Source organism: Falco peregrinus, chromosome 5 (genome assembly GCF_023634155.1).
Source record: "Falco peregrinus isolate bFalPer1 chromosome 5, bFalPer1.pri, whole genome shotgun sequence".
In the NCBI taxonomy this organism is placed as follows: Eukaryota; Metazoa; Chordata; class Aves; order Falconiformes; family Falconidae; genus Falco; species Falco peregrinus.
Genome location: NC_073725.1, coordinates 6,960,162 through 6,985,684, shown reverse-complemented (window position 1 = coordinate 6,985,684; position 25,523 = coordinate 6,960,162). Strand labels below are relative to the sequence as shown.

The window sequence follows — 25,523 nt, the reverse complement described above, 5'->3', positions numbered from 1 at the left end:
TTGTCAGCTCTCACCATACATAGATATATACACAGAGAAAAGCAAAACATACACTGCGTCTTAGCACTTTTATACTCAGAAGAATCCAACAGACTATAAAAATCAGAAGTAGCACAGCACTAGCCTGGGTCCTCTTCCACAATTAATAGCAAATGCCTGTTCAGCTATAGTAACATAAATAGTAATTACTAGGCAAAATATTAAATTTGCTATGAAAAAATAATTTTTTTACACCGAGTTATATCCATGAATTGTGATGTTGCTGCCATTCTAATATATAGCATATATAACACAACAGCCCCTACACAGATGTAAATACATAATGAAACCCAAGGTTTTTTCACTGATCCCTCCTGTCTACTGCTTTTATATGCTGCACTATATTTTAACACAGTATTTTACTATGTGGGTTTTTATGAAGGTTTTTCTAGCAACGCAATCATAGCTCAAAAGAAATGCAAGATACCTGTTTATATTATCTGAAGAATGTATATTCTGTGTGGAAGTCATGACACAACCCTGCTCTAGTTTCCTGGCTTTTACCCAGAGGTGCCGTCCACTTTTTACGAACGTTGCCCATTCTAACATAAAGTTTTACAGTTAAGTTTCATACATTTCACAGGATTGCTGGAACACGCTGTGTCTCATTAGAAGACCTGCTACCTGACTTCATGAGGCCGAGCCGAAGGCTGCCACTATTAGCGGTTCAGCTCGAACAGCTAAAGATGACGGCCGGAACAAGCCGGCGGGCGGGGCGGGGCAGGGCGGGGCAGGGCGGGGCAGGGCACCGCCCGCTGGGCCCAGTGCTTGCTTCTGGCACCTGAGCGAGCTCGGCAGGGCCAGGCAGGCAGAGCCAGCTGCAACCCTGCGCGCCACCCTTCAGATGGCATTCCGGAGAAGAGTCTCACACTGCGCCCCCGGTTCTCCTCATGAATGTCGGCCTCGGGTTATCCTCACCTGAAACGGCCCCGTACCTGCCCCGCTCTGCCTCAGCCACCTCCGACCAGCTCCACGAAGCTGGTGTGGCACTGCCGAGGCACCGCCCTGCTTACCGAGGCGGCTGGGCCCGCGGCTCCCACAGGCCCTGCCCAGCGCGGCCTTTCGGGGGGTGCCTGCTCCCGCCTCCCCCCGGCTGAGGCCCACGGCGAGGCGAGGCGCGGAGCGCAGCCCCCACGGCCCCCGCTCCCGGCAGGAGCCGGCCAGGCCCGTACAGCTCCCAGCCCGCTCCCTGCCCCTCACCGTGGGGCGGCACCCGCCGTCCCGCCCCAACCGCCCAGAGCCGGGCTCCGCACACGCCGCTCCGGCGGATGGCGCCGCCGCTTAACGGCCCCCGCCGCACCGCCAGGCCAGGCCAGGCCAGGCCGCGCCGCCCTCTGGCGGCTGCTCCGTGCTCGGCACCGCCACGGGCCTACAGCTGCGTGCAGAGGGCAGGCGCCTTCCGGCCTCTGATTGGGTGCCCGCTCTAGCCAATAGGAGACTTAGCCCAGCTCTCGGCCTCGTCCCCACGCTGCCCGCCAGCGGGGTCAGAGGTGGCGGTTCGCGGCCCTTGGGCCCGCCCCCTCTGCTGTCTCATTGGTCGGGCGGCGTGACAGTCAACTGCGCCGACCTTCGGCCGGGGGTCCGGTTCCGTCCTTCTCGCTGGGGGGCGGCTCCGGGCTGCGCGAAGCCGGGATGGCCTCCGGGAGCGGTGCGGCGGGGGAGGCCGTCAGCGGGGCCCAGCTCATCGCTGAATCCCTTAAGGCTCAAGTAAGAGCGCGGGGGCGGGGGGACCGGCGAGCAGCTTCCGTACGGCGAGCGGGCAGGGACAGTTCCCGCCGGCAGCGGTGGCCGGCCGGGCCGGGGGCTGGCGAGAAGCGAGTGTGCGCGGCCGGACTCACCCTGCGCACCGCTGCCGCTCTCCCGGGGGCTGGCAGAGTGGGCGCGAAGGGCCGGCCCTGGGGCGCTGTGGGAAGGAGGGAGGTGCTGCCGCAGCAGCCCGGTGAGCGGGCCCCGCCCGGGGGCGGTGCGGCCCCGCAGGCCCCCCCGCCACTCATTGCGTCTCTCGTGTGAGCTTGCCCGTTCCCGAGCGCGCCCCCGCTCCGCTACCAGCGAGCGGTGCCCGCCGCCCCCTGCGGCTGTGCCCGCGGCCACCGTGTGCTCCCGCTGTGTGCAGTTAGCAGGGCGGTGTCGTGTCTCCGAGCTGGGCATGGTGCTGAGCTGACGCTGCTCGGAACAGAAGACTTTGTTTGGCCCGTGACACACAAAACGTAGTTCTGTTGTAATAAAAAGCAGCATATTCTTTATCTGTACTTCTCTTTGGGCGTACCGTCCTAGTTGTTTCTTGTGCCTTTTTGATGTTAACGATCTATGAAAGTGTAAAAATATGAAACGCTATGAGGAATATTCAGAGGCAAAGCTGACACGCTGAGAAACAGGAAAATAATGTAGCAGAGGCATCCCGAGTAAGGGGTCAGTAAAAAGCACTAACCGTATGCTGACTGAGGAGCTGGGCTGAGCTGCTGTTGCACTGCTTGTAAGCCTCCAAAGCCCTGTGCTTTCACAACTGCAGAGGACTGAGCTGCAAATGCTAACTAGTTTTACATCTTTCCACAGTGGCCTGTGAATGCATATGTTGTGACAATTTGTTTTTAGACTGCTTGTGTAGTTAGTGTGACAGTGTTTGGCATGTGCTTGTTAAAGCTATCATTTTGAAAAAAAAAAATCCTGATTTATTTTTTCTATATATTTGTCTTTTTAGAATATTGAATACATGTTTGGTATTGTTGGTATTCCAGTCACTGAAATCGCAATTGCAGCCCAAGCAGTTGGAATAAAATATGTAGGAATGAGAAATGAACAAGCTGTAAGTATATATCTGTAGTAAGAACAATCCTTTTTTTTACCAGTTTTACAATGGAATTAAATCCAATATACATTTTCTTACTAGAAAGAGTGTGATCTGTGAATGTTCCTTTAAAGAACCTGTAGAGAAGCAGTTACGGTCATTCTGGAGTAAGAGAGCACTGATGCGTTGGGTTGGGTGTTTCTTTTTGCCCTTCATCTCTCACTTCCATTTTTAAATGCCCCTTCCTTTTCCAACTTGATAGGGGCGTGTGTTTTGTGTATCTGTCCCTGGATAATTAGCGATTACTGTGATTGTTTAGAAGAACAATAACCCGGGGCAGTTTTAAACTTCAAAAAAACCCTTTGCTAGATTGTTACTCAACAACAACACGCACTGCTAGTCATTAGTTCTTAATCTTTAATAATAATTATCCCTACGTATTCAAGGCAATCTGTTCTTGATAATCGTATCTTAAGTTAGTCGTGAGTATACAATATGCTGGAGCTGGTGCAGTGTAGTTAGCACTGATGGTGCTGGCTGTCAAGGGAATCAGGCTTGAGAACCCTTCAGTAAGGGCAAGCTGGAGCCAAACTGGGCATATTTTTTCTCCATCCCTTTGGGTGGATATCTTTTTATAATATATTTTGGTCTCTGAACAGCTCTTATCCATTGGCCTCCATGCCTGGACTATGGACTGTGTGGTGCTGGATGGTGCTTTCCCAGGCCAGGCGTCTTATCCTGTTGCCTTCTTTCTTGGGGGTTAGTTTTTCCCCTTGCTTAGCCATTGCTGCTTTACCTAAAGCAAAAAAAGTATCTTCCCAGATCTTGAAGTTGCACTTTTTCAGTGACTAGTAATTGTCCATTAGCAAATTGTTTATTATTCTGGGATTGTAGCTTTCAGACTGCGTCTTTATTTTCAAGGCCCACGCTTAAGTTCTATGTGGTAACAAAAGACAGCATGTACCAAGATCAGGTTCATACAGCAGTGTCCTGGTTTTGGCTGGATTAGAGTTAATTTTCTTCCTAGTAGCTGGTGCAGAGCTGTGTTCTGGATTTAGTATGTGTATAACGTTAACACAGTTGTTGCTAAGTTGTGCTTACTCTGAAGTCAAGGACTTTTTGGTTTCACGTGCCCTGCCAGCGAGAGCTGCACAAGAAGCCGGGAGGGAGCAGAGCCAGGACAGCTGACCTGAACTAGCCAAAGGGATATTCCATATCGTAAAACATTGTGCTGAGTTTATAAATTGGGGGGAGTTGGCTGGGAAGTGCTAATTGCTGCCTGGGGATGGGATGGGCATTGGTCAGCAGGTGGCGAGTAATTGTATTGTGCATCATTTGTCTGTCTTGGGTTTTATTTCTCTTTTTGTTGTCTCACTTTTCATTACTATTATTATATTGTTGTTATGTTTCATTTCAATTATTAAACTGTGCTTATCTCAACCCATAGGGGTTCCCTTGGTTTTTTGTGATTCTCCTCCCTGTCCCACCAGGGGTGGTGGCGGGGTGAGGGAGGAAGCTGCTGTGTACTACTCTAGTTGCCAGCTTGGGTTAAACCACACAAAGCAGGTTCTCTTAATAAGTTGATCACAAGCCCTACTAGCCAGTCCTGGAACATTGAGCATTAGCTACAGTTAACTTAAGGGTCTCAGACCTGCTCCTAGGCATGGCAGTACTGTTTTAACCGGCCACAAAAATGCTTAACCCTTGTTTCCTTGCTATGTGGTATCGTTTTGCTTATTGAGTTGAAAACAGAATAAATTAAACCCTGCTTAGTGTGCTTGTAGTTGTATGGGGAGAATAGGCTTCTGCTTTGGCTACAGTTCAAATCCAGCGCTCATGGCTTGTGAGCTTTGGGTTCCGTGCCTGCAGCAGGGATTCCTATGTTTATGTTGATTCTGGATTTGCTGGACAACAGCATTCTGTATGCCTACATCCTTCTTGCCTCTCTGAGGAACATAAGGATCTGGGTTGAGCTGCTCAGTGCGACCTTAACAGATAATGAGTGCTGTTATTTACTTTTTAGTTGTTAGGGTGCAAGGTTCATTAGTAAACGGGTTTTCATTATTACTCTTCACACAAAAAAATCTTTTAAGTATACCTTCAAAATTATTTACAATCTCCTCTCCTCTAAATACAGATAGCTTTAGTTCGTGTTGCTTTGTTGTGGAATGAAGGAGTAAGAGTTTTAATGGCAATGACTGTACATGAACCCAAATTCTATGTGCTGCTTTAGTTTGCCACTCGGTTCTAAAATATGATTGCCATGGAAACTCAACATTGTGCTTTGAGCTCCATTAACAAGATTTTTAGTAACACCTACTCCAAATATTTCTAAGCTTTTGCACGTGGTTATGTCATCAAGTTGTTATCTGATTCTTGAACATTAGTGGTATTTTTCTTTTCCATATCAGAGGCATATGAAAAGCAGAAAGAGGTTTTTCTTGTCAATGTACTACTTTGTCAACAATTCCCGGTCTTAATACTGCAAAGAAAATAAGGGTTTCCTCTACTAAGCTCCATGCTTTTTCTCAGTTGGTCTGTATCTGTAGGAGCATGAGGATGCTAAAGACTGTTTCTCCTTCCATGTAAAAGCTTGTAAGAAGTCTGTGTTTTCACTCATTTAAGCTGAGATTACTAACAAGCTGTGTTACCTAGAATCACTGATAGGTTTGAGGGAAATATTGAGTAGCTTTGTAAACTTCTAGAAGGAGCTTTTGTGTTGCTTACGCTTCTTACCACAATAGCACTCAAATAAAACTAAAAAAAATTAATAATAATCTCGACTCTATTTAAAAGTGAAAGAGTCATTCTATAAGGCCAGGAGCTTACTTTAAAAAAAAATAAATTAAAAATGCAAAATTAGTTCCATTAAGTGTTAGAACTTGCTGAATTCAGGACAAAAACATGCGAATATGAGGGAGTTGGCAATGTCACATGTGTGATGGAGTTCTTGCGTCGCCACACTAGCTTCTGTTTCTACTGGATCACATCACAACTTGTTACTAGCTGTAATTTATATCTGAATGTTTAATGTTGCTACAGAAGTAGCAGGAAGACATGCTGCATAATAATACTGCTGATAAGCTATGCTAACACGTTGTAGGCATTATTTTTGTGAAAATTATTTAAACTGCAAATTTTCTTTGAAATATACAAGGTATCTAAAGCTGTCTGGTACCAGAAGTGGAGTGAGAAGTAATTCAGCAGCTCAGCTTGGAAAAGACAATTCCTAATTTTCTAATGAATCTGTAGTGTGTGGTTTCAACGTTTTGCATAATTTCTGGAATACAATGAGTCATTCCAGTGATGGCTGGATTTCTGTTTGTTGCCTTTCTCTTGCAAATTCCTCTTCTGTGTTAGTCCAGAAGGCAGAAGTTTATGTTCTATTCGTTTTGCTTCCCTGATTTTAGGGGTTTCCTTTTATGCAGTTGTTTTTACTTTCTTGAATCCCAGATATTCCTAATGTAATATGCTGGAACAACAGAAGTCTGCAGTGTGGAGAGGAGTCTTGAGAATTTTTGCATAAACCTTCAAGAACATGCTTTGTGTTCTTTTTGTTCTGTTTGTGTGGGGAGGGTGAAGGGGTGATTTTACTTAAATTTAAGCTCTGATAGTCATGGAAAGATCTGTACCTGCTTATTTTTCAGTATTTTGGTTGAAAGTTACGTACAAAATAGCATGAAATGTATATACAACAATAATTGTATAATTAACGCCAGTTTTTTCCATAGGCCTGTTATGCTGCATCTGCTGTTGGATATTTGACTAGCAGGTATGTTCCATATTTACTAATATTAATAATATAATTTATAATTGTGTTAGACTCAACAGAAGCTAGGAGTGTTTTGTTTTGGAGCTGGGTGTTTTTAGTGTGCAGATGTAGGGTAGTTAAAATGGAACATGAATTTTAAAATAACTTTCAAGAACAGTGTCCGTATTTCTGTTGCTATGATTCAGGGCAGGAGCAAGGAGGTGCTTACACTCATATAATATTGTCTATCTTATAACTTTATTTTTTCCTTTTTAATATTTGAATAGTAGCTTAACACCGTTGGTATAAGGAGCAGAAATCATGCCGCTGTTTGTTGCAATTTGGTGGACCTGCGAAACCACGGTCTCATCACTGGGTGTATCGTTCAACAAACACCTTATCAATAGAGAAACTGATCATGTGCTTTGCTGTCTCCCCTGTGCTTCCCCTGACAAATACTGGCTTTTCCACTTTTACTCCATTTTGCTCTTAATGTTGCTGGAAGGTATTCTGTGGCTTGTGACTTGTGAGGTACTTCTTGGGTATCCTATGGACCCTTTTCTTAAGTAAACATCTGGTTTCTGCGTGCTCACAAGTGCAGGTGATCATTCCTTATTCTGCCTGGCAAGCATGACACCTGTGTTATGCTTTGTAACTTTTCTTCCTCTGAACAATCCTCTGGAAGTAAGCTGAATGATTATTTTTTTTTTCTTTTGATACGTAAAGAGTCTGTAAAGCTACTAAAAAATGCTCAGTAGTTAAGAATGATCATTTTTATCCCATTACCTGGAGTAACAAGTGCCTTTGCCTGAATTCGACTGTAATAAAATTTGAGTTGAATGAGATGTACTTCTTCCTTTGTGAGCTTTCTTCCATTGATACCTAGTGCTAAAGTGGGGTTGAGAAAACTGCAGACATAAATGGCTTATCAAATTCCATATAAATGCTAGGTGATGGGAGTAAATGTGATCAAAGTAGTAAGGAGCTGTGTTATGATCAGCCTGTATGCCAACCTCTGTGTAGGTGGCATGTGACAGCTGTTCAGTTTTTCAATTGGGTTGATGCAGCTAAATGATTTCTGATTCCCATGTCTATCTTTAGTCTTTCATACAAATCCCTTGTTGTTCATGCATTTTGATGACATGAGAGAACTTTAATATTTTATATTTAAGTATCTTACTGATTTTTGTTGGTAATTTATTGAGTGCCCTGTGCTTACTTTTCTTTTCTATCTCCTTTTTTTTTTTTTTTTTCCCTCCCCACACCCTAGACCAGGAGTATGTCTTGTAGTGTCCGGTCCAGGTTTTTTACATGCCCTTGGTGGGATGGCAAATGCAACCATGAACTGCTGGTAATGTAACTATATTTTGCCGTTAAAATTCTAGTAATTGTTTGCTATTGTTTGTTGCAGATGTTGAGCTCCACAGTATTTAGTATAGGATTTTTTTGTCCTTTGTTGTGGATAATGAGAAGGGAATTCTTCATTTATCAAACCTAAAAGTAATTTAGGTCTATTTTTTATATGCTCACGGATAAAATTTTTCTTTTTGTCCTAACCTGTTATGCATATATTGGAAAATCAGTATATCTGATTGTATGGATACATTTGAAAATTGTATCCATACAAGTCAATATTCAGCCTGTAATACTTTATTGATTGTGGAGAATTTCAGAGGTTTTTTCTAAGTTTAAATCCATGTTGCCTTTGAATTACTGTGTTTCATATGTGAACAAATTGACAACTGCATTATTAATATTTGTATTTGCTCCCCACACAGACATTTAGAGCAGTAATTAGGTATTGCATTAAATGATGTACAGAGTGATAACATTTACTCCCACAAGCCTTTCGTGGGACATGGCAGCGTTAGCTGGCCTGCCACCAAAAGCTCTGCGAGGTATGTCAGGTAGCTGCTCTGGTCATACCACGCACATGTGATCTGGAGCACTAGATTAGCAGTGCCTGATAGTCAAGGGAAGCTTGATAATGGGAATGCTAACAAATCAACTCTCTGCCACTTTGAAAAAAGATCTGAAATGTTCAAATTAGTTTTTAAAAAATGACTTATTGACTACATTTGTGCTGTCCCTATATGACCTTAGATTAAAAAAAAAAAATAATTTAAAACCTTGCATTTAAACGTGGATTTGGTTTTAAGAAAGAGGCATTCATGGCACTTGCTTATGGATTTGCCGGAGGCATTTTTGTTTTCTCACAAACTTATTTTTGCCTGAGATAAGCTGTTTACCTGACTTGATCTTGCATAAACCTGTATTCCTGGCAAACAGCGAAGGGAGTGACTTACCTCGTTTAGGAAAAGATTTGACGGTATAGTGAGAAGATGGGTTTTCACTGACCAAATCACATGGTTTGCCCAATGATTTTTTCATTGGTCACAACAGGCTTGCTTTTTGCCTGCCATGTGCCACAAGGAGAGAAGTAAGCATTCGCAAACCCTGAATTTAGCCTAATCAAGCTAATTTTCTTTGGCTCCTTCATTAGTAGGCACCTCCATTGCGTGTTTGAGAATCCCAGACATGCTTTCGCATTTACTTTTGGCTGGCATGATCACTGTAAGAAAGGGTGCTAGGTTTTGGGGAAGAAGATCAGGGAATTTTCTGTTGAGGTAAACTGATTAGCTTTCTAGCCTGTTTCATTAGACACCAGCATGAATACTTGGGCTGGCACTACGGAGAAGCAGTATGGCAAGGGAAGAGCAGGAGTAGCCCAAGCAAAGGAAAGGAGGTGAAAATACAATACACCTTGAGGGGTTTGGTTACACTGCTCTGACACAGTCTGCCGTGAAAAGGGTCGTAGGCCCATAAAATTTCCACACCGTTCTCCTAGCCCTGCTGCTTGCCCTCTTGACCGCTGCGGCACTTGTCTGACCCACAAATCGCGTTCAGTTCATCATTCTGGCAAAAGGCCAGCCCAGCAAAAATAAGTAAATAACATCATGTGAGATAAGTGATCAAAGTGAGCTCACTCCACGCATCAAGCTCCTAGGCAAGGGAGGGGAGTGGATTATGCAACTGGGAGCAGAAATTAAAGAGGTCTTCCCCTTTCTGTGGCCACAAGGTGTTAAGTCTCCTGCTCTATACCATCTCCTGCAAGGAAGTGGCACGAGGAGACCTCTTTGTAGGGCAAGGTGAGCCCTCGTGGGTATCTCCCAGGTGCCATGTGATTCCATGACGTGACACCTGGCATCGTTACCCTGCTATAATGGCTGAGCTTTGGCTCGTTTCCCACAGAAGTTAGTTAATAGTTGAGCTGAGTCTGCTTGTTCTGACGAAATAACTAAGACTAAGTGATAGTTGTTAAGGCTCAGTCTGCGTTGTCCTCCTTGAGCCTGGAGAACCAATTCTTCTGATTCTGCTCTGTTTCAGACTCTTCCAGGTGAAAGTAGCCTCTTCTGTATCAACTGGAAGAAAGCCAAGCAGTCTGATAGCACAATTTTCTACCAATTACGCTTTTAGATTTGATTGCCTGAGCACAGGTTGGCTGAGTAGAAGAGCCTTTGGTTGACCCTGGAAGCTTGTTACAGTGAGCTCATGGACATATAAATCTGGCCAACTAGGTAGCTAATGAGGCCTTGGTAAACTGCATTTCCAAGGGTAAAACGTTTTGATATTTCATGTTAAAAATAACATACAAAAACTCTTGCTCAGAACGAGGCAGGGCAGTAGGTGGCATTATGGTATCTCAGTTTGGCTATCAGAATAGACTCCGACGTAGAGTTGGTGATAGTTTGTAAGATTTCAGTATACAGTGGCGTGGTGAAATACCATGCACTTTACCTGAAGTTGCAGTTGGATTTTTTTTCTGTTTATTATAAAGTTCTTCTCCTGCAAGTCCATAAGGCTTTCTATTCTTGTTAGTTTCACTGTGGTCAATGTTCTTCCTGCCTCACTTTTTGGTTTTTACTTAATTTATAAGTGCTGCTTGTTAAAACGTCTGCAGTATTGTGACAGTAGTACAATGATTTCATTGGGGGAAAAACTTCTTTCTGGTTACAATTATGTAAACGTTAAAAGCAAATCCAAATCTTCAAGATACGGCTGTCAGAATTGGCTTTCTTAAGAGCAGAGCATTTTCTTAATTACATTTCAGTATTGGGAAGTAGTAATTTTAATAAAACATTTGAATAAATTTGAAAAATACAAGTGATAGAAACACAGGGTTTGTCACTGTGAAACAGACTGGTTATATATGGATAGTCGTAATGATTTTGCTGAGGGGAGAGAATCAGCAGAATAAAATACCTAGAGCATACACCAAATGCATTTTTCCATAAGGATTTTTCATAGAGAAAAAATACAGCCTGAAGTTCTCATCTCACTGTGTCAGGGGATTATGACTGAGATTTTTGATTTGTGGCAGAGAAGCAGCCTGGTTTTGAAGCCTGGATCTAGACGTTTGTGTATCCCCACATCTAGGTTTATGCATTCAGCACAATGTAAATGTTTCATCTTAATATATTGTATAGATAAATGCAGTCAAAGGAAGGGCCGTATCTGAAGAAAAATTGTGTAGGAGGAAAAGCCTAGAAAGCTGTTGACCTAATATTTCAGTTTAGTGTGGATGAATGAGCAGATTAATAAGACAGCTTTCTTTTACTGACTTGGCGTTTACCATTTTGAGGAGTTTGACCTACAAACTGAATAAAAGACCAGTTTTCATTCACTGTAGGAAAATAATTTATCGTTTTTTGTGGCGATTATAATAAAAATGTGCTCCTGTGGAATGTACAACCCATTTTGTAAGCCTTTCTCACATAGCCGTGAACTAATTTAAGAACAGGAGTGCTTGTAGGCATGTTCATTTTTTGTTCGTCTCTTTGGTCTTCAAGGTTTTTTACTAAAACCCAAATGCAGGGACAGGGGCTGTTGGATAGTCGGCTAAACTGCTGTGTTCCAAATTGTATACAAAGAAAATCTAATCTTTCTGAAAAGATTGTTTCCTACTGTGTTTCTTAGTTCTAGTGTTTGTGCATGTTACAATGCCTCTTACAGACAAACTTCTTAATGCTCTTTAGATCAATCAGTGCTTTTTAAAAAAGCTTTTTAGAACAGCTGTTGTCAGTCCTTTCAAACCACATTGTCACCCATGTTATCAAACTTGAATGAAGATTGCTAGCAATATGACTTGGTTTTAAAATTTTTATGCTAGATGCAGATCACTTCGTACAGCCAGGCTGTCCTAAACCTAGTGACCCAAAATCTGCTAGGAAGTGTACCAGCCAACATGCTGATATTTGGAATCCACTCCTGCATTGTGCTGGTCACTTTCTGTTCTTGTTGGGATCTGTGGATGCTGAAGGTACACGAGATCTCGGGAGCAGTAGGATTTGACTGTAAGGAGAGTTTACAATTGTGATTGCAGTTATAAAAATATATGTATGCTTAAGGTTGGTTATGTTTTGTTTTTTAATACACTTTTCTAGGCCTTTGATTGTTATTGGAGGCTCTTCCGACAGAAATCAGGAAACCATGGGAGCTTTCCAAGAATTCCCACAGGTACACAGACACACAACTTTCTGCAGAAAGGTTTGAATTAAGTAATTGATGTTATTTCTTCACTAGTGTAGGAAAAACAAGCCGAAACCCTAACGTTTCCTGACAGATCTTGTAAAGCTGTTGATTTGCTCCATCTACTGGTTTAAAATTCTCACTGTGTAGAGTACAGCAGATTACCTGGAATGTCTTTGTCCATACTCATGTTAAAATTGATGCTCTGGTTTTGGTTCTCAGCTGGTATAAATTGCCTTTGTCTGTCTGTTCTGAGATGGAAGAAGGCAAAATGAACTTTCCAAGACAAGAAGCACCGCTTTCTGGGGAAAAAATAAATACTTAAGCACTCTGGGGAATGAGTATGGCTTTGACAGATTCCACCAGCTCAGGAACTGTATTTTTCTGTGTGGGAGTTGTCAGCTTGTTGTTTTTAATTTGGTATTTCTTCCATTTTATTCTTGTTGAAATGAGGTGGAAATGAGAAAATAACTTTGATAAATGCATATAACCATTATATTGACTTAATCAGGTTGAAGCTGGTAGGCTGTACAACAAACTGTCTGTCCGACCAAGCAGCCTAGAAGCTATTCCTACTGTTATTGAAAAGGTATGAAAAAATACAAAATTAGCAAGAGAACATCATGTAACTATCTCCTCCTTTGTAAGTTTTGAGGATTTATTTTTTGTATGGTTTTTACTGTAAATAGTTTGATCTTGCAAATAACAGGTGGTGGTTGATTGAGTAAATTAACAACCAGGGAGGTTTTTCCTGTAAACAATGATATGGGACAGGTTAGGAATAGATTCTGGTACAATCTGATCCTTACTGATCCCTACAGTGTTTTTTGTTAGCTTCAGTCAGCTCGAAAATTTTTGTGAAAGAAATGCTTTTAGGGAGAGGTGTAATAACTAGAAATGCAAAAACATAAGCTCTTTTACCACTCTCCTATGAAGGAGATTTGGAGGGGGAGCAGTGGAGATGGTTGTGTTTGTGGTTTGAGTTTGTTAGTTTGGAGGGATTTTTTGAGAGAGTGAGAAAACGCATCCTTATCTCAACGCTTCAGGAAGGATTACAAAAGTCTCTTGCTACTGCTGTAGCAATACTTCAGCCATGTCAGCCTAAATTTGCATACGCTGATACTCTTTCCAGAAGTGCAAATTCAGCAGAGGATCTACCTGTAATAGAGCTGGAATAAAAACTAATAGGAAACGGAGGCATTGGTTGTCTTGGTTTTCCTCTGTCTGTGCTTCTTTAAATAGAATTCAGCATGAAAGTTTAACGTAGTATTTCCAAACACAACAGCTGATATGTAGTTGCCTCGCTGTAAATTAAACAAAGAATTCATGGTCTAATACAGTTCATCTACTGAAAGGTTTCAGCAGGCATACAGGGGAAAATGTAAATAGCTATCAAAACTTTATTTTTTGGGTATAAATTAATTCATGGGAGCATTCCCTGTTGTGGTTCAGCAATATGAAATAACAAGTTCCTTCTCTGCCTACAGAAGAGTTTTCTTGTTTTTTACATGTAAAGATTTTTAAAACACTTTCAAAGATTTTGAATGCTTTCAAAGATGCAAAGTTAAAACTGAGATTATCTGTTTTCTAGGCGGTAAGAACCAGCATGTATGGTCGTCCAGGTTCTTGCTATATTGACATACCTGGGGATTTTGTGAATCTTCAGGTGAATAAGAGCTCTGTCAAGTGCGTAAAGATTGTATTTGTTGTTTTTTCAAGTCACTGAATAAAAGAAATTTTGGGTTTAAGTTACTATATTTTCTTAAGAGAATCCAGGCTCTAAATGTACATTCCATTTTAACGTGGCAGTTTATAGTTCGTAATGAGATGTGCAAAAAGGAATTAATTTATATGATGGTAATAGAATGATGACACACTGTAAATCTCTGGGACAACACTACCTGTAAGATTAAAGAAACATGCAAGAAAAACTTCAAAGCCTGCTTTAAAAAATGCATCCTGTTCTGATAAATGCTATGAGTAATATGGTGTGTAGCAACTGTGCTTTTATGAATAGGTTTTCTCTTTCAACATTCCTTGTTTTGAAGTTTTTAAAGAGTCTCTTGTTTTGTTTGACTTCCAGGTATGTGGAATGCTGCCTGCAACCTCCCATCAGCACAGCTGAACACTCTGCTGTATCTGAAGCAGTGTCTATCATTGCTCTTTCCAAGCAGCCTCTGCTAATCGTTGGCAAAGGTAGCACACTGATGTAGCTTTGAACTGTACAAGTTTGCGACAAGAGCAGCAACCAACGTGGTTTCTTTTCCCCATAAGCGTTACCCATCTCCTTCTCACTCTCCATTAAAACAAACAAACAAAACAAGACCAGAAAACACAAACTTCTTTGAAATTTGATGTTAAAATCTGCTCTGTTTTTACAATATTTTTACTCTGTTGTGCAATTGTTTTCTCTTTTCATCTAGTTTAAGAGAAAAGTCAATTGATAAAATATAAGTTTGAGTACAAAAAAAATAGCAAACTGCTGTCTTAAGCCTAGAGCTAATACCAAAGGATCACTTACAAATTCCAAACAAATTCTGTTAGAATACAGAAGCGGTATTCTCTATCTGATGATCTGGCATATGTAGCAAGAATCAGAATAACCGAAGGTCATTTTTCCATGTGGACTGACTGAAAGTGCCAGCCTAGCTGTGTGGAGACAGGAACCAACATAGCAGGTGTTGCTATTATTGCTGTTTTACAGACTTTCCACTGTACCCCGCCAGTGTATTTCATTCCTGAAATAGAGGTGTCCCTAAAGATAGAGGATAAATATTCTCTGTGCTGGTTCACTTATTTTGTCCTTCCTTGAGTAATGTTAGTCACTGCAGTGGCATTTCTGTTGAAGATACAGGTCTACTAGAAACAGATTTGAAATAACCGACTTGTTTCACGTAGGCTGTTTTCCTGCAGATGTGGAAACAATCTGTGTCTTGGAGAGAGGTTCTGTGTTTAATCAGGGAGTGAAATGGTTGAGATGAGATGGATCTTATCGTTGATTAGGTAATGAAATAGTAGACAGAAGGTAAATCAGGAGAGGTTTTCTGTTTTTCTCTCTGGCTTGATAGACATGAACAAAGGGGTGTTCCTTGAAAGTGAAAGGTAGAAAACTCAAAAATACATAGATACATTTGTTAAGCAGATTCTTAATTGCTGACATCAACAAAACCTGTATCTGGACTTCCTGCTATATATTGTTGTTAGCAGCATTTTTGGAAGAAACACAGTTTATTCTTCAGGATTTAAGACTGAAGGACTTTAAGTCATTGCACAAGGACCAGTTGGTTATTCTAGATTGTCTGGGTGACCTTAATCTTATAGTAGACCTGTTTGGGCAGATTCTTACGGAGCATGTGGTACGATGGCATGCAGGGGACAAGCAAAAATTACATTATACAACACAAAGATCATCTCCAGTTGCTGCTGCGGAAGTCTACCCCGTAATACCAAGCCACCAATGCAAAACTGTGATTTTAGATAAACAAAATTTCCTATTTTTCTCTGCCCAGCTTCACAGAAATAGCTCTGTGAAGAAATAATTCAGCTGAAGTCTTAATAAAAAAAAAAAAAAAAAAGCTTTTTGTCAAAATGAGAAATTTGAACCCAGATACCTGTAGTTTTTCATGTTGTGGTTTGAGTTCTCCAGAATGAAAAATAACAGGCAGCTTTCACAATGGGAAATAGTATTTTTTCTGCCACTAATGTAATCAGGTTTTTCAAGTGAATACGGTAGGTTTCTGTAGTCTTAAGCAGTCTTTTTCATTTCATTCAGGTGCTGCGTATTCACATGCTGAAAACAACATCAGAAGGCTGGTGGACCTTTGTGGGCTGCCTTTTTTGCCTACACCCATGGCAAAAGGAGTAGTTCCTGATAACCATCCAAATTGTGTAGCTGCAGCAAGATCAACGTAAATATAAAGCAAGGCTTCTAATGCTAATGTCTGAGAAACAACTAGGATTTGTGGTGATCTACAGATGCCTGGGAAGACAAAATGCATACAACAAAAATTTTTCAACCATCTATTGCACCTTATTTTAGAGCACTGAAGATCTTGCTTAGAAAGGGACAACAGATGTAGGTGGATCATTTTTGATGATGCTTAGAATGCTGACCGGGAAGATACTTTTATCTGAGAGCTAATATTCTGTAACTGAGAAACCTATGGCAAGTAGATGTATCAGTGTTGTTAGTATGTCATTCATAACATAAAATGAAACTGGCAAACAGTTTATATTAAACATTTAACTTGGTGTACTAGACAAACTACTAGCTTTTTATTTTGACAATAAACAGAAGCTTAAGATGCACATGTTGCAGTTAAAGTTTTGATACCTTTCTGCGTGGTGTTTGCAATACAGTGTCACTAAATTGTACTTTATCTAAAATGGAAAATACCTTATTTTAAACAACACAGAAAGATTATGTTTAAAGTAATTTATAAGAACTTTTTTTTTTTTTGCTTTTGGCAAAATTAACATGAATGGACCGTAAGAACCCTACTAGGTATGAATACACACGGAGTCAGCTTGCAGATGGAGCATTTATATACTTTGAGATTAAAATATTGTCTGTTGTTGAGCATCTTAGCTTTATCATTGTTAAGCATGCTGTTAAGAAAAACGGAGAATAAAAGAATATACCAAATGTTGTCTGCCCATCTGAAAAATAAATTAGTAAGATCTAAACTCAATGGTCCACAACAATCTTAATTTTGGTATCTGCTGTTGCCAGTGTCACCGCAAGTTTTGCTTTAGCTTCAGCATCATTAGAGCATCTTGTTAGTCTCCTAGTGTAACGATTCCTTTCCCAAACACAGTGTGTTAGGAAGGTAGTAATTAATTTTCTTCTTGATTTCCTAAGCTCAAGAATGGCTTGGTGATTTGCTGTGTAAAAGGATACAGGGTTTTGAGGCTAAACAAACAGCTTAGAGGATGGAAGGATTATATGTGTATTCTACGAGTTTCTGTGGTGGTTAGGATTACTTCTGATTTTGAAAACGCTATTAAATTTAATAATAATTCCTCCTTATCTGATTCTCTTATTTCCCTTTATTAGGGCATTACAGCATGCTGATGTAATAATCTTGCTTGGTGCAAGGTTGAATTGGATTTTGCATTTTGGTCTTCCACCAAGATTTCGACAAGATGTAAAGGTTATTCAGGTAAGCAGGAAAATGATTATGACTTGAAGTAAGTCTTTGTGTTCTAGCGTTGCCTAGAGCAATTATTGTAAATTATTTTGGTAGTGTACTTCATGTGGCAGATACTGCCCTATGGGCAGCACGGTACAGTGCATGTAGCTATGGTAGTTGTCCAGAAATACTTCTGATTTAATTTTTTTTTTTACTTCCTTATTTTTTCTAAAGATGGTTACAGCATTGCTCCAGCTATCAAGGACTTGGTGCTGCTGTAATGAGGAGGGCAGACATTCTATGTAGCTGACTAATACAGGAATAAGCTCATGATACTCCTGTGATCTTTGGAGAACTGGAATTTTCATGACTGAAAGCAAATTGTCTTGAAGCTGTAAAACCTTTCATACTGTTTGACTGCTCTCTCAGCTGGATTTTTTTGAAATAGAATTACTTTCAGATCCAGAGTCAGTCACTACAAGAGCTCAGTCACTCAGAAGTGTTAATAAGAGGAAGAAAAGCTATGTAAATAATTAATGTACTTGCCAATCTGCCAGCTCTTAGAAAGACAAGTTCTTACATTTTTTATGGCCTTAAAATCTCCTGCCTTGAAGTCTGTGGTGGAATAGTAGTAGTTGATTCAATGTGCTGACTGGCCTGCCTTCAGTGATCTGGAACATAGTCTTGTATTCCAAACTTGGCATCTTTTCCAGAGGAATCAAATAGATATTTTTTTTGTCAAAGCTAGAATTCCTTTTGACTTATGAAATGATACCTCTTTTATGTTTCCTTTTTCTAAACAATCTAATGAAAAATATTTTTTCGTCTCACAAATTACTTTTTCTTTTTACTGTCAATGGTTAGTATTAAAATACTAATTCAATTCGTAGTCTGTGTGACCTGGTCATAAGTTAGTATTCCATGTAACTTTAGAGGTCTCATACAACACTGATAAAAAAAAAAGTGGGGAAGTTTCTTCAGTGGTCATGATTTACTTTTCAGTTTCTTCATACTACCCAAAATCTTACTGCCAAGTAGCATACACAAACTTTTCTCAGTAAGAAAATGACTGTTATGTATAGACTTTAAGGGTATACCTAAGCCTAGATTTTTAGTTCTCATATAATTATCACTGACATCACACCTTCTTCTCCTTAATGTTCTAATAAAGTTCTGTACTGTCTGCAAGAGCTTAAAAGAAGCAGTCAGTCAAGTTTAAGGGTATATAGGAACTTTTATTAAAAAGTGTATGTACCATAGGATTTTGCTTTGAATAAAGGATTTCCTGATGTCATTTCAATGAAAGGCAAATGAAGTTATCTGTACAGCCAAAAAAAGGGTGAAGATGTTGTTAGCAAATGTTCCTTACTTGAACAGAAAAAAAAAATAATCCCTTCAATATCATTGTGTAAATGACGATCTTGCTTTCTTTTTGAAATATAGATTGATATTTGTGCAGAAGAGCTGGGAAATAATGTGAGGCCAGCTGCAATTTTATTGGGTGACATAAATGCCGTGACTAAGCAGGTAACGTAATGTCAGATCTTCTCCTGTTTTGACCTTAATTTCTTCTGATTTATATAATGTAAGTTACTAGTTTAAAAAAAAAAAAAGGAAAAAATTTAAAAAACGTTCAAGGAAAACTAGGCATACATATTCATGCAGTGTCTCCACTCTGTTCCCAAACTAAATTTTAAAGATTCTGATTAGCGTTACTGTGAGTGTGCCGGGATCTTTCTTGATAACGTTATTCTTGATGCTTGTGGGTTTTTTTTAAATATGTTGAAATAAATCTCTGTAACGTTTCAATGTTGTTCCAGCTCTTAGAAGAATTCAGCAGAAGACCATTGAAATATCCATCTAATACAGAGTGGTGGAAGAAGCTAAGAGAAAAAATGATGAAGAATGAGGAAAGATCAAAGGTATTGTTGTGTTAAGGAAAAGAGGAGGTTTCTTGCCTTAAGAGGCGCTGATGCATAGTCAGTTTTGTCACTGGTCTACATCAAAGCTCCTTAATTACTTCTGACAGTCATGTCACCCAAACTTTGAAAATGTGTACCATTCTGGTACAGGCTTACTCTTGTCAGGCTTATAAACTGTAAGTTAAGTCTTAATATTTAACTGTAAGTTAAGTATTCTAGGTTTTGTATAAATACAAACTGTGCGGAAGGCATTGAACTTCAGGGTTAGGTTCTTAAAGCCAGTAGTAGAAGACCCCAGCCAGAGCTGCTGTATTATGGGCAGTGTCTTTGAAGCAACGGACAGGTACTCCACGTGGAACTTAGCTTATGTAAAGATGCATTCTTAGTTTTCTTCTGTAATTATGCCATTTAGCAGTGCTGGTGGAAGTATGTTCATGTATTAAAAGCAAGTAGCTATGAAGGCTGAAAGACCACAGGTGCTTGGCGTATGCCTGACTTGATGCAGCTCGTATTCTGCAAGCTCGGATGTGTGTTTCCGAGATGGGGATCTAAAATGAATTTAATTCTGGCAGATCATTCTTTTGAACTACTTCCCAGCACACAGATGACAGCTGACTTAGAGTTATCAATAGTCAAACCTACGTGCAGAAAAATTTCACATGCCTCTGAGGCTAAACCAAATTTTAATAACTTCATGTTAATAATAGGCCATCCAAGGGTTGCTGGGCTGAGTGATCCTCTGATAAATACATTGTGTCACCAGAATAGATACAGAGAGAGTGACCTTGAAGTAGTGCATGGAAGACTAAATACTTCAGCCTTACCTAGCAGAGTGGGGTTTTTTTCCCCATTGTTGTTATTTTCATGTCTCAGTTCTGCACCTGATTTAAATTCTATCCATAGGAGTTACTAATATCTCTTCTTTTTAAGGCATTAGCATTACAGAAATCACTGCCTATGAATTATTACACGGTTTTTCATCACATCAGAGAACTGATACCCAAAGACTGCATCTTAGTAAGTGAGGGAGCAAACACCATGGACATTGGACGAACTATGCTTCCAAATTACTATCCCCGTCAAAGGTGTGGTACTTTCTTTTGCTGACTCAACAGGCTAGATCTATATATAAATATTTTCATTTAGCTGAGAAGTATGATGGTCCAGAATTTTCATAATCCTTTTTAAAGGTTCTAAATAAAACCAAAAAGTTTAGTATATTGGGAGAGGGATTAAGGAAAGTTTTCCACTCACGTACTGATGTCCTGTCATAATTTTAACAATACTCTGCGACTTGTCTGTGTGCTGTGCAACAGAATGGTGATAGTTCCTCACTCTTTTGTGGCAAGTAACCAAAGAGCATCATGTTTAATTCCCTGATCTAGATATTTATTTCTGTGCTCAGAGTCTGCGGCGAATATTAATTTAAAATAAAAACAATCATTAGGATTCTCATGTTGAAAAGAACTCGTATGAAGGGTTTTTCTTTGAAACACGCTTAAAACCAGGGAAAACTTAAGAAAAATAAACTCATTTTCAAAGTCAGGTTATATAATGGGCACACTTTCATGTAAATCTGCGTGCCTAAACTGCAGGCACTCAAGTTTGAAAGTGTTGGTATGTCACTTTAATCATTATGTGTAATCTAGTTTTAATGTAAGTGGGAATTAAATATTGTTTCTTGAATGGGGGAAAGAGTGAGCTCTGTCTGGTGAGGTGAAACTTCTGATCTGGCTATGAAGCTTGTACCTTCTTGTGAAGGTAGCACTAAAGTCCTAAATGAACCTAAATAGTACTTTGTAAACAAAAACCAGCCAAACCACCAAAAAAACCCGTACTTCTAGTAAAGTTGGGGGAAGAGTTTGCATTTTTTCCCCCTTATTTAGAATAAGGGCACAGTAATGTTAATGATTTTATTTTCAGATTGCATGGTGCATATCTGAAAGCAAATTTGAAAAGTTAACCGTAGAATAATCTAGTTCTTTATGTACTTTTGTATCCATTATGTGCTTCTGACTGAAATGATCAAACTCAATTACAGCTTCCAATTTGATTTCAAAAATTGAACAGAAGACTAAAATTTGAACAGCAGTATTTAACCAATGGCTTTCAGACTTTGAGTTGTATTTTTAAGGATTTAAATATAGAAAGATTTCATGCAGTCTGCCTGTCTCTACAGTAATTGAATGTTTTTGAAATATTGTTACTATGCAAGCTAAAAGCATACATGAATATATATATATAATGTATAAGGGTTTGTAATTTTGAGTTCCAGTATGTTTATATCACTTAAAACGTTTGCAGTCTTGTCAGATGTTTGAATAAATAAATAATGTGTACATCTGGTATCTCTTTATAGCAATTATTTATGAAACAGTATTTGAATAGTATGTGGCAAATGTAAAGATAAGTCACCGCGGATTAACTTAAAAGTTTTGAGTAGAAATAAAGGGATAGTAATTCTGTATTCTCCCCTTTAGGCTTGATGCAGGTACTTTTGGAACGATGGGAGTCGGACTGGGTTTTGCTATAGCAGCTGCGATGGTAGCTAAAGACCGAACACCTGGAAAGCGAGTCATCTGCATAGAAGGAGATAGTGCTTTTGGATTTTCTGGGATGGAGGTAGAGACTGTTTGCAGGTAACTGGTTTTTTGCTCAGGGAGACCCTCTTCATATATTGCCAGGATCAATGTAACTAGAAGGCCAAGGACTCTGCTGTTAGGTGGGGTACTCTTAAAAGCACACAAAAACAAGCCAAAAAATATGCCTGGGTGTTTTGGGGGTTTTTTAATGCTGTTCTGACATAATGTGTTACCAGGGGTGAGCAGATTGTGTTTCAAGCAGAAGTGATTATTTTATTTTAAATTTATTGTACCTTTAAGGAAAAGTAACACTTCTAACACCTTACAGAAAGATACAGGTATTTCAGAATTCTTCCAATACATCTTTTTGTAGATACAACTTGCCAATCCTGATTATTGTAGTAAACAACAATGGAATTTACACTGGTTTGGATGCAGATGCCTGGAAGGAGACGTTAAAGTTTGGAGATCCTGCTACATGGTGAGCAACTTCAAAGTATGTTCTGTTAATTAAAGGAAGAAGTAACCAAAATGGTCTTTCTCTTCACTTTTAATGCTTTGTGATCCAGACTGAAATTTTTCATAAAGTGAACTTATTCCGAGGCTAAGTTCATTGAAGTAAGAACCAGTTACCAAAAGCAAGTAGGCAACCTAATTTCAGACTATTGTTTACAGCAGAGAGAGGATTCTGTCAGTTGTTTCAGGTTTCTGCAGCAGTTCAGGCCACACAGTATAGAGTTCATAGTGGGCTAACCTCCAAAATCATGACAGTTTCCAAAATTACCCAAAACTTGTGTTCTGAGTATGCACTGGGCTTTTGCTTCTGGAGCTGAGATCTCTGTACCAAGACAGTGGGGCTAAAACTTTGCTCAGGAATGTCTCCAGAAGATGAAAATGAGTATGCTGCTCTATAGACATAGCTGAAGTGGTATAGGGAACATAGTTCTTCCAGTCCTGAAGACTTGTGTGATCAGGCCAGCACAGCAGTGATCTGACACTTCAAAATAAGTCGTGAAGTAAATAAATTGGGCGGTCTGGCAATTCTTCCCTGCCATTAATCAGAGGTTTTCCATTTTGTTACAGCATACCTCCTGTTTCTCTCCTGCCAAATTCACACTATGAGGAAATTATGTCTGCCTTTGGAGGTAAAGGATACTGTGTTAAAACACCAGAAGAATTGCAGAATGCTCTGAAAGCAAGCATGACTGACAAGCAAACACCTTCTCTTATAAATGTAATGATTGATCCACAGTCTGAGAGAAAGAAACAGGTATGTATGTTTTCCTTTCTTTTTCTTCAAGCCTCATGTAGGCAAGCCTCTGAAATCCTCAGGAAGTACCACAAACTGCAGAGAAGACAGAGACAGTTGTGAGGCAGAAAGATTGTCTTTAGATTTGGAAGATAGGAGAACAGGTGCTTTTACACTGTGCCAGCTGCTTTCCTTTTTGTTTAGTTTGGGTCGGGTTTTTTTTGCATTGGCTATTATTAATGCATAGTGTCTTTAATGACTGTTTCCAGAATTTACGGTTGTTCTTTTTCATTCCCGACAAAATGAGACAAAACATTTTTGAGCAGTCTTTATTTCCTGTGGCTTACATCTGGTAGTTAATGCATATTTGTATCCTGTTCCTCTTACTGTTTGTCCATTCTGATGATTTTTATTATGGATTTGGTTTGTTGTTTGTTTTTTTGCTTCCAGGAATTTCCCTGGCTGACTCGTTCTAACCTGTAGTAGAAGATGAAGATAATGGTGGTGCAAGGAAGTGCGTTAAGCAAAACTAAATTGATTTCCAGAAGTGGAATTCGTACATCTCTATTTTACATGACGATTGGAACAAAGCGGGGTTTTAGAACCGCTGTTAGAGGAATCTTTAAATGCTGAAATTGGTTAATTGTAAAATGAAAAAGACACATGTGAATGTATACCAGGCCTTCTAGCAGATAATACAGAAACACTGATGATAAAATTATATACTTTTTCTTTTACTCAGTCATACCTGTCAAGATTTGTGAATTAAAAACGTGGATGTTCTGGACAAAGGGAGTAAGCTGAGGGTTTTATGCTGACTGAAGCATAAGGGTCTTGGGCAGTCTGCAATTACAGTAGCTTCATTTTTAACTGACCACCAGCTTGCTACTTGTTAGAGACTTTGTCCTATAATGACCAAAACAAACCATCTTATTGTGAAAAAGTGCTGATCGGCCTCATGCATTGAAGCCCATAGGGTTGAGGTGGCTTTGTAATTTTACAGGTTTCTTTACATCTGTTCTTAAATGCACTGGGAGGTTCTTTGTTATTACATATATAAAAGGGAAAATTCTGACTCTTAATTTGGGTTTTGATTGCTTTATTGTCTGTCATTGCATTGACATTAAGTGCTAGTTAACTCTTGGAAGGCACTTGGCTGACCCAAGGAAGAAGAGGACGGGGCTGACAGGGGATCCTAGCCTGCAGTTAGGTTTGTTGCAAAAAGCTTGGCATGTTAGTTCTTGCACTTCAGTCCGGGTCTGGCATGAGGCCATGGGTTACTGCTAGGCAGAGGGACATCTCTGCACCCTTGTGCAGAAAGATAGCATCTGACATCTGACACAAGCAAGAGTACTGCAGTCTGACTAGAGGTACCACGACTTATTTGTGTGGGAACAGCCATGTGGCACTATGAATGCTTGAGTCAAGAAAGGTAATATCCTTAGGAGGCTGAGAAGTGCAGAAAGATAAAATCCATGGAATGGATGCAACTCATGAACGAGTGTAAGGCTGCTGAGACTGCAGAGTTGCTATGTTCTCTGAGGTGCTCTGCAAGGAATGTGGAACAACACTGGATGTTGTCACCAATTTTGTTTCATCCTTGTTAACTCAGAAATTGATTTTAATATGCTGCAGTGACTAAATACAATCCATTATGATGATGTAAAATATCGGTAAGAGTTAATGCTGGTACTGACCACAGGGGATGTAGTTTGCATTGGATCAGCAAATGCAGAAATTCTTGGTTTATATTTGAAAATTAATAAAAAGTGATTTTCTTACTGTTTCTCCTTTAATGAGAGTATTTGAATTATGTCAGCGTTTTGTGTCAGCTGTTGGAAAAGAGCTTATGTTGGCTTTTTAGAAAAGTTGTTGAATAACCACAATAACATGTACAACTCATTTTAATGAGTCAAGATGCCTGAAAAATGGAAAGCAAAGAATTCAAAACTGTGAGGAGGCAATAATGTAATTGATAGCATCAGTTTGGATTTCATTGAGCTTTTAAAAAGCTCCAAAATGAATTAACACTGCATTTCTTTATAGCTTTAAAATAGGCTAATACCATGATATAATAGAAGTTCTTGGGTTGTAATGATTAGGGGTTTTGAGGTGAGAGGGTGCACAATACACATATAAAACTAAGGAGAGTGAAATTTGTACTACTTTGTTTATATAGCTTCCTTGCTTGGTACTATGTTTTGTACCATGGAGTTGCATCTAAGAGGAGTGTTAGGCAGGTGAAACTATATGAAAGAAAAGTTTCGGAGATGAGATAGAAACAAGGTATCTCTGAAATGTCCTAATTTTATTGAAAGAGGCAAAAAAAATACAGATGTCTTAAGTCCGGGAATGCTGACCCACGTGGCTTAGCCAACTGGAAATTTTGAGGCCAGAGCACAGAATTAAACAGGCTCAAGACACCAAACTCAAGAAGAAGAAAATGCCTGTTAGTGTTTAAATAAGACACAGTTCTGAGTCTATTTCATATCATGGTTTTCAGGTAAATAAAAAATATTTGAAATTTTGCTATA

General features: G+C 39.8%; 2 protein-coding genes across 5 annotated transcripts in view; one reads left to right on the top strand and one right to left on the bottom strand.

Annotated features, from left to right (window-relative positions):
- Positions 1–2,373, bottom strand: part of BTD (biotinidase) — a 15,479-nt gene extending 13,106 nt beyond the window's left edge. The window contains exon 1 of one of the 3 annotated variants that reach the window (XM_055803545.1): positions 1,878–2,373. The gene's annotated coding sequence lies outside the window, so the exon portion shown is untranslated. Of the gene's footprint in view, positions 1–1,052; positions 1,193–1,239; positions 1,363–1,877 lie in introns of those variants that run through there. The other 2 variants (XM_055803546.1, XM_005230665.4) reach the window with 2 other exon arrangements.
- On the top strand, positions 1,565–25,523 carry HACL1 (2-hydroxyacyl-CoA lyase 1). Of its 2 annotated transcripts, XM_055803541.1 has the most exons (17): positions 1,567–1,746; positions 2,738–2,842; positions 6,556–6,596; positions 7,846–7,926; positions 12,020–12,092; positions 12,616–12,693; positions 13,696–13,790; positions 14,188–14,300; positions 15,877–16,012; positions 17,161–17,266; positions 18,680–18,763; positions 19,057–19,158; positions 20,089–20,243; positions 21,639–21,797; positions 22,114–22,221; positions 22,824–23,010; positions 23,440–25,523. In XM_055803541.1, exons 1-17 carry the CDS (start codon positions 1,672–1,674, stop codon positions 23,470–23,472), a joined length of 1,731 nt encoding a protein of 576 aa, XP_055659516.1. In that variant the 5' UTR covers positions 1,567–1,671; the 3' UTR covers positions 23,473–25,523. The 2 variants fall into 2 exon arrangements, with proteins under 2 accessions (XP_055659518.1, XP_055659516.1); XM_055803543.1 differs by lacking the exon at positions 7,846–7,926 and having other exon boundaries at positions 1,565–1,746.

Bases quoted from the DNA above. Each gene is read 5' to 3' on its own strand.
- HACL1 (XM_055803541.1), top strand. From the start codon at position 1,672: ATGGCCTCCGGGAGCGGTGCGGCGGGGGAGGCCGTCAGCGGGGCCCAG. The intron at 2,843-6,555 runs GTAAGTATATAT...TTTTTTCCATAG, and splicing joins GAATGAGAAATGAACAAGCT to GCCTGTTATGCTGCATCTGC. The intron at 16,013-17,160 runs GTAAATATAAAG...TCCCTTTATTAG, and splicing joins GTAGCTGCAGCAAGATCAAC to GGCATTACAGCATGCTGATG.